Source organism: Antedon mediterranea, chromosome 2 (assembly GCF_964355755.1).
Source record: "Antedon mediterranea chromosome 2, ecAntMedi1.1, whole genome shotgun sequence".
Lineage (NCBI taxonomy): Eukaryota > Metazoa > Echinodermata > Crinoidea > Comatulida > Antedonidae > Antedon > Antedon mediterranea.
This window is the reverse complement of record NC_092671.1, coordinates 1186864-1196524: the sequence shown is the minus strand read 5'-3', so window position 1 is coordinate 1196524 and position 9661 is coordinate 1186864. Positions and strand designations below refer to the sequence as shown.

Here is a 9661-nt window from a genome sequence, read left to right as displayed (position 1 = left end):
ATTTCCGGCACGATAGTCCGATAAGAATGGGTATATGCCGGTAACGATACCGGCATGACGCCAGCATAATACCGGTATATTGCAGGCACGTCTGTGAGAAAGGGGCTATAGTGAAATATATGTACATATATGGCAATATTATTGCATAATAATTGAATTTTAAAAAGTTGATATTTTGGCCAATTTTGAAAAATACAGGGAAATTTTCGAAAAATGACCAAATTTCGACCTTTTTATTTTTTGTCATAACTGGTTAATATGACTATAAGATGGTGATAATGCAATATATGTGCATATATGGCAATATTATCGCATAATAATTGAATTTAAAAAAGTCAATATTTTGGCCATTTTTGAAAAAATCCCTAAACTATACTATACCGCATAAAGCAAAGTTTTGAGATAATCAACAAAACGTGTTCTTGTTTTAGCTCTTCACGTGTGTAGATAATATTAGTTTGATTAGTATGTCAATTGTGCTATAGTAACCAGTTTTATCGAAAAATAAAAAGGTCGAAAATTTGCCATTTTTTGAAAAATCCCTGTACTATATAGTACAGGGAAATTTTCTAAAAATGGCCGATTTTCGACCCTTTTATTTTTTGACATAAATGGTTACTATTGCATAATAAACATGCGCAGAACCCATTATTCGACTCTGCGCATATTTATTATGCAATAGTAACCATTTATGTCAAAAAATAAAAGGGTCGAAAATTGTGCTATCATAACCATATTTGAAAAATAGTTACTATAGCATAATAAACATGCGCAGAGTCGACTAATGGGTTCTGCGCATGTTAATTGTGCTATAGTAACCAGTTTTATCGAAAAATAAAAAGGTCGAAAATTGGCCATTTTCTGAAAAAATCTCTGTACTATAATAGTACAGGGAAATTGTTGAAAAATGGGCAATTTTCGACCCTTTTATTTTTTTACATAAATGGTTACTATAGCATAATAAACATGCGCAGAGTCGTCTAATGGTTCTGCGCATGTAAATTGTGCTATAGCCAGTTTTATCGAACATTGTCATTTTTTTAAAAATCCCTGTAAAATTTTTGAAAAATTGCCGATTTTCGACCCTTTTATTTTTTGACATAAATGGTTACTATAGCACAATTAACATGCGCAGAACCCATTATTCGACTCTGCGCATGTTTATTATGCTATAGTAACCATTTATGTCAAAAGTGGTTACTTTTGACATAAATGGTTACTGTAGCATAATAAACATGCGCAGAGTCGTCTAATGGTTCTGTGCATGTAAATTGTGCTATATTATAGTAACCAGTTTTTTCGAAAAATGGCAATTTTTTTTTAAAATCCCTGTACAGGGAAATTTTCGAAAATTGTTTTTCATGTTTCTTGTATTTTTACTTTTTAAGTATTAATTTAAGAGGGAGAATATTCAATAATAATATCATTACGGTGTTCACATTTTTGAAAAATGTGTCAGTTGAGTCGTTCTTTCATGAAATTTTTGAAAAATGACCAAATTTTGACCCTTTTATTATTATTTAATTTATTGCATAATGATTGAATTTTAAAAAGTTGATATTTTGGCCTTTAAAAAAAAATAGTACAGGGAAATTCATAGAAAATAAAGTAAGAGAAGAGCATTTTCTTGCGTGCATTTATTGCAAATTCATTCATAACTTTCTTCTTCTCAACTTTATCTAAAGTTTATCTTTTCATTTACACATCTTCCTTCTAATACATTCTTTCAATTTTCTGAATCAACTTTCTGTTTAAATAGCTCCTTAATTCTACATATTTTTTTTATAATCTTCTATAATATTTCAAATTCTTTTCTATATAGATTTGAGCAAAACATAAAAAGAGGGCTTTTCAGTTTGTTAAAACACATTTGTAGGCGTTTAAAAAAGTAGAGTATCAAAATCTTTGTCCATCTGTACAAAACAATTAAATGTTTAAACAAAAACATAGTGAGCACAACCAACATGACCAAACTTTTCCAACAACCAAGATGTTCGCTATGTGATGAGACACATAGGTTACTTACACAAATCCACTACAAAGAGCCGACAATGTGCACACAATTTAACCCCAATATGTAGAAGCTAAATGTGTTTGAAAATAAATATACAATGTGTTTCATTTCACCTATACATTTCAGTACTTTGAATATAAATTTATATAAAATAAAAAAACAACAAAATACACTTGTATGGCTATACTACCATAACTTTTACAGTTATATATTAAATAAATTATTATTTATAATCATTATTCTGACAATATGTAGTTATTGCATTGAAATCATAGGTGAAAAGATGTATATAATGAGGATACATATGATATCTGTACATATTAAAATTTGACATTAATTTGACAAAATCACCAAGCCACTACTACCACAGACTTTGAACAAGACCAGATAACACACTATCATCATCAAAATCAAACTTAAATATGGAAAAACAATTAGCTGTACAATTTATTTGTTCCAAAAATAAATGTTCGTCTCTGTTTCTGTATACTAATTTTTTTTATTGGTTGATAAAAATTTGTACAGGAGTTTTACGCAAACTGGAGAGCCCTCTTTGATGCAAAATGCTCAAAATTCCCTGAAGATACACATGAAGCAGGGTAGGGAAACTGAACGACATTGCTGGCATTCAATAGGCAAGCATTAAGTAACCGGGCCGCAGTGCCGAGGCTACCACTATCACTAACATGCATCCCTTAAATTCTTCATTAATTAAACTTAAATTTACAATGTAAAACTTATTTCTTCTCTAACGAGGATATATGATCCGGAAAAAATAATGTTAGTTAAAGCATATTGTGAAAATCTATGTTTTCTTAAACTACTTTACTTTCTCTTAAATATTCGTTAATAATTAATATGGCTAGTATATTTCTAAGTAGTGAGTGACGACTACAATCTTTATTCTACTACGTATTAGCTTTATGATTATATACAGATGGTGAGTATATATATAATATACTCAAAAATTAAATAATGCAATGGTATTTTACATACAGCATGAACTATCTCAAGGTTAATATCTATGAAATGAAAGAAATAGTGATGACAGATGATGGGCAAGCAAACCGGGCAAGTTGTCCAACCTGGGAAACAAGCCTCTGCCCGTTACCTCATTTCTGACACAACTATTTCATAAAATGAAAGCAATGGTAATGAAATTATTTTGATTACGATCACCAATAAAAAAAAAGTATTCACAACCATACATCATTACTAAGATCAATAAACATAAATTTATATTATGTTACATACTTTGTGATAAAAAGATGGTATTCATTTATCATACAATAGTTACAATCACACTATGAATAGACATTACAGAAATGATGAATGTTAACATAAAAACAACTAAACACATTTGGATTATCATGTCCATTCACGATTTCGCAAAATATTTCCACAAAATTTACAAGTCGATTTCAAAATATCAAACAAAAACACATTATTGCTTTGCATTTATGGAAATTGTATAAAACATATGTAATAGAAAGCACGATTAAAAGTTGACAAGTAACAGAAAGTTGACCCCAAATGACCCTTGAGATAGTTCATGCATTTTTAAAGTAGAGTGCATTCTATATACAACATTCTTGGGCTACATACAACCCGTAAAATAAATAAATAAATAGTATATTATCATCATTAACATTCATCATGTTACATACTTCAATCAACTAAATTCTTTACTAAGTTAAAATTGAAGCTAATAAATCAAATAGTTGAATACAATGTTGACAATTTTAAAATATTAGAAATGTTTTTGTTTGTTCCCAAACTATTTTTAGATAAATTCTTATTGACAGTTTGGAATGATACAGAAGGTGGACTATTCAACTAAGCACACTAAACTTAATTTAAATATTTTCTTTAATCAACGTGTCTGGAAGTTTAAAGAAGAATGATCATTTCAGGAAAGTGCACTTTTTTTATGTCAGGTAGCCCATATTATCCCTGAATACCTAGTTGGTCCTCATGTATATCAGATATATACATACTTTGAATACAATACCACCAGCATTGTGACTAGTAAAATTCTAAAAGCTATTTCTAGTTAGTACATGGAATGGATGTATTGCACCTTCCTTACTCACTCACCCGATCATATCTCCCAGGTATATTTTGAGAACAAAACGAGAATAAATAACTTATATATTGCAGCATAGCCCAGCCTAGTAACAACCAAGTTGTTGTAAAGGAAATAAATAAATTCATAAATAAATGAACTGAATAAATTAAGCATAAATTATTTATAAATACTGATCATCTCGGAGGAGGTAAATATAAATTCAGGACACGACGCTAAATAAAACCAAAACTCACAAAAGACAAAATTCATGAAGAGAATTCTATACATTTTGTGGTATACTGAATTATTTAACATTTTAAAATAGATGAGTATAGAATATTCTTGAACTTTAAGTAACATTTGTAAGTTCTGTCTAAATATGAAATAAATTGAAACAAAATATTATTTTAATTATTTGTATTTATATAACCACATTGTTCTTTCTCGTTAATCTTCTTGTGTGAATTCTAAAGAAGCAATCAGTACATGTTGCAACCAGTCTGTCTGTATGTCTATCTATTTTGTGTCTTGTTTCTACTGCCGCCTCCCTCTCATTCTGCAAGAAACAAAATATTTAATTTTGATAAAGACTAAAAGTCTATATAGACTAAAATGTGTTAACAGGAAGAACAAAACACAGTTGATAGACCTAAGTTTTTTTCTGCCACTGGTTATCATATAACAAAGAGAAATAGAAATGAAAGAAAGTAGTAGGCCTATAGATAATATGTGTACATATTATCTATATGAAGTAACAATGTTTAATTATTATTTATTATTAATTTATTATTTTTAATTGTATTAATGATTTATCATTATTTCATTTTAGCATTAGGACCAAACAGAGGAATAGTTTAAAAATTCTGTTTGGTTTTTTTTTTTAAATTTTAATTGAAATGCAAACCACTTGCAGTTTCTTGTTCATTAATCCCTCACCAAAAAAATGTTTTTTAAAACTATGAACAAAAATGTATTTGAGAGCATTGTGTGAAGATACACATTAGTCCTTCCCAGAAGGCCATACTAAACCGGGGCGGATCCAGCATATAATACAATCAATATTAACTGTCAAAAACCAGAATAAAAAAAAAACATAAATTAAAATTTAATGTTTTATATATTTATTGGATTTAAATAATACTTTATAGATATAAAGGAGAAATAGTTAAGAAATGTGTAAAAAGTAAAAGCACAACAGAAAATGAAATTTATACAGTATAGAAAAATAATTCACAGCAACAAAAACACAAAATAATTGTTCAACATATATAACCAGCCTATTACCAGATACCCCATCAAATAAGGAGCTGCAAAAAACAACTCCAAAACAACTCCAAACTTTCATGCATGATAACTTTATTTTTTATTTTACTAGATATTACACCACTAATTTCAACAAATTCTATTTAACATACTAAATGGGAAATTGGAATATAACATAAAAACCCTTCCTACCATTTAGTATTCCCTTCCCGACAAAATTCCCAACAACAAACAATATTTAAATTTATCACTCAAATATGCATCTATACATGTGTATACTTGTATATAATTTTGACATAAAAATGCATATATAAATATATATAAAAAATATAAATATATATTGTATTATTTTCATATTTCCTGTAGAAAGTGAACTAACACTTGAATGACATGTTTTTGATGTTGAAAGTGTAGTAAACAACTTGTAAACATTTATATACAACAAAAACGAATGATCTATCAAAATTTGGAGCTTACAAAAAATGTATAAAACCCATCAAAAATTCAGCCAGATATATATTTGACATAATTTACCAATGCAAAAACTACTCAGACAATACTGTATATAACATTATCCCCATTTACATTACAACATCAGTTTGATGACATCACAATCAAGCTCTAGCACAAAAGTGTACAAAAACACCAAAATGCCCAAATTGTCCCAACTTACAAGTTGCAACACTGAGTAGGAGTAGGAGTAGGAGCTACTACTATCAAAGTAGTAGTAGTCTGTTGTCAATCCATTATCATTAAGAAGAAGCTACTTCTATCAATTCAATGATTCAATTGTAAAAAACAAAGAAAAACATTTAAAATTTGACAGCTTCTTTTATTTGATGACAAAAACAAACATAAATTACATGACAACTGGACAAACATTCATTAAATAATGTGTTGCAAAATTCTTAATTTTAATCATAATAAAATCTTTAGTTGGATTCCATTCATTTAAAATTTCCTAGTGGTTAACTTAACCTAACTTGTGGTTGTGACAGAACTATTAGCTCACACATTTTGTGCTTCTAACTTAAATTCTAAAATTTCTAAAATCATTTCTCAGAGTGTCAACTCTAGTAGCAGGCCAAATTGTAGTTACCTAAAAGATACTTAAATACATATTTTGTTGACAAAAGTAAAGATGGCTTCTATAAAAAATTTTGTATAAAAGCCCTCCCTCTAAAAAAAATGGGCAATTGTTGGTTTATCCAGGTAAGCTAGGCAAGAAATATTGTGCTTGTTGACATATCAGTCACCAACATAATTGTAGTTGTAAAATAAGTAAACTGTAGTATTTTAAATACCTGTATTTAGTTAGTAAGGTTTGCTGGAGTCTTTAGGTCTCTTCAGCTGCACCTTTAGGCGCTTAGATCCAACTTGAAATCCATTCATGTTCTGGATGGCAGTTTGAGCACTGGCAGGGTTGTCAAAGCTCACAAAGCCTACAAAATACAATTATTATTTAAAAAACCTTAATATTCTATGGTAAGATTTTATGAATATTTTTTTACAATATACAGTAAACATTTTTTCTATATCATGTAAAGAGAGGCAAATACACATAAGCGTGTGCATACATTCGGGAATTAGTTTTGTTACACAGTCGCTGTTCCAATTATATATATAGATTATATACCATGAAAGACAGTTTGTTTGTTTCTGCTTCACATTTTGTATAGGATATAATAGTGACAAATGTTCTATCTTACAATATAGAATTCATCGATGGGCAGTTTCTGTTACAAGAACGGAGGACTGTTGAATGTACAAGACGAGACTTACCAAAACATTTACTCTGATTTGTGGCTCTGTCCACAAACACCTTTGAACTGATGATGTTACCAAAGGGTAGAAACATTTGCATCAATTCAGCATCTCCTAATTCTTGAGGAAGATGATATATGAACAGATTACATCCTTCTGGGCCAACTGAAAACAAACATCACAAATTAATTAAAATAATGGAAAACTATATGTATATATTTATTATGATTTGAATCTGTGCATGATGAATCGGAAATTTTCAAGAAATAAATTATTTTGCATTATTGTTGGTGCAGTATGTCATGTTAGTAGCTGCTTTTGTTTTACTAGTGTTTATGTTGTGTTCAACTTCAGGCATCTCATGAACTATGACATGTAGACAATCAACAGAGAAGATCAAAATGTTCATGTAAACATCTATCGATCTATCTGTCAGCACCGATAAATATGCATAATGTTTTGAATTGCTTTACTTTTATTTTAAATTTACCTTCTCTTTGTTGTGCCGCAATCACAGGTGGCTGCTGCTGCTGAGATGAGAATGTTTGCGAGATCTGTCCATACATACTGGCAGGATAAGCAGCTAAATACAAATTAAAATTATGTTAATGGCTTATCTCCTCTGAATACTGAATATTTGTTTATTCTTTCTTTATTCTGCAAGCACTTTCAATGCTAGTGCACTGATTGGTACAGCAATTGGAAATATAACAAACATAAACAAAATAGTAACCTATGTGATTGCCGGCAAACTGTGTCATGGCTGTGTACGGCTGTAGAGGGTCAGAGGTCGCCGAGGCTTGAGCTGAAGCAAAGAAGGCACCTTAAAATAAAACATGAATACCTTTAAGGTATTAGAAAATGTACGACCAAACCTAGTTGGACTTATTTCACATGAAAATCATACAATTTTAATTAAAAACCTGATTTTGTTTACTAATAGAGTATTATAGAGATATAGTTTTAACTTTTTAACAACATACTGTTTAAAAATATGTAAACATGTTAACACACAAGGCACAAAAAATAAGGATAAATACAATATTTTGTATGTACTTTAAGGAAACATTACACCAAACTCTTGAACTTTGACATGCTCTTGAATACGGCGAGAACCAATATTAATCAATAATGCATACATTGTTCACTACAGAGTACAAATACAATGTTTGAGGTAGAAAATGAACTTCTGGTTTTAAAGGAAGTTGATATGGGCGTGACCAATGATGCATGAAATATAGTAACCATGGTGTTAAGACTACAACATAAAAAAATCACTAAAACAAAAAAATAACCAGCAAATGAAGAGGACATACAGTATATGGTGACAAATATACGAGTCGCAGAGACAGCAGCAAAATTTAACCTGGTATCATTATCTGTAATTATTATAATCTAAATTAGCGAAAAAGAATTTTTCTTTAGAAGATACTTGTAATGAATCATTGTAATCCCAAATAAGGTACAAACAAAACACGAAATAAGAACAAAAAGCAAATAGCGCAGCAATGCGTATACTTATTAATAATGCTGATTTTGAATAAGGCATCCTTCAGATCGACATTTAGCTGTTGCCCTAAAGTATCACAATACATGCACAAATTGTTTTGTCCATCAATCTTTATACATAAATTAGTGCAAATTACAAATAACTCATTACTTCCCAAATTTAAGATTTCTTATTTTTGTTTTGTAAAAATAAGAAATAAAAGATAATAATTGAATAAATGTAAATCACAAAAAAAAGTTTATTGATAATTTTGTAAAGATGAATTGATGATAAATGTAGCAGCAGAATAAGATTAATTTGGTGAATATATTGATCTCTTCGTTCAAGAGTTTGGTTGGTTGTTTTTTTTTAATCAACATTAAAATGTTGATAAGCCTAGATTTGAATTTGGAATCTGGGTTTGGGAACTAACCAGTGTAATGCTGCAGTCCAGTATAGGCTTGTTGTAGGATCTCTGCTGTTGACGACGCCGAAGCTTATATTGAAAAAAAAACAAATCATGATACAATTATAATAATAATTGCTGACATAAACCCTTATTAATATTCATATTTTCTTTTGATGATATTATTAGAGACCACCAGGGTAGAAATAAATTAAAATAATAATTCATCACAATGTGATAAAAATACTGAAGAAGAAGAAATAAAAATAAACATTTTAAAATTTTAATTGACTTTTCACCAACTAGTATTTCGCAAGAATTTAAAATAGGAACTACAATAGAGTAGTGGTTAATGATTTAGGTATTTTAGTAATAAGTGTTAGTTTTGGGAAACCAACTTGAAAGCAACGTCATTTTATCAAAACACATTTTGGTTTTGTATCTACATTGACAGTTAATGCATGACAAAAGATACAAGATTCAATAATAAAAAAACATATGTCTGATGACAGAAAAAACTAGTCAATCAGGTCCCTTTGATAGCAAAGAGTGACTTGAGAACATTCCAAACACTTTAGGGAACGCATTAAGCAACCCATTTGGGTGCAATTAATGTTCAACTCTGTTAAAATCAAGTAGGTCTCTAGCAGGCAAGAC

General features: G+C 29.5%; 1 protein-coding gene across 2 annotated transcripts in view; it reads right to left on the bottom strand.

Moving 5' to 3' along the window:
• Positions 1-1507: 1507 nt before the first annotated feature.
• LOC140040002 (CUGBP Elav-like family member 3-A) overlaps positions 1508-9661 on the bottom strand; it is a 30196-nt gene continuing 22042 nt past the window's right edge. Inside the window, exons 9-14 of one of the 2 annotated variants that reach the window (XM_072085612.1) lie at positions 9032-9094; positions 7843-7914; positions 7600-7692; positions 7128-7274; positions 6650-6787; positions 1508-4638 (exon numbers count right to left, since the gene is read on the bottom strand). In XM_072085612.1, coding sequence (XP_071941713.1) covers positions 6660-6787; positions 7128-7274; positions 7600-7692; positions 7843-7914; positions 9032-9094 — 503 coding nt within the window. In that variant the 3' untranslated portion in view covers positions 1508-4638; positions 6650-6659. The remainder of the gene's footprint in view (positions 4639-6649; positions 6788-7127; positions 7275-7599; positions 7693-7842; positions 7915-9031; positions 9095-9661) is intronic. The other variant, XM_072085613.1, reaches the window with a different exon arrangement.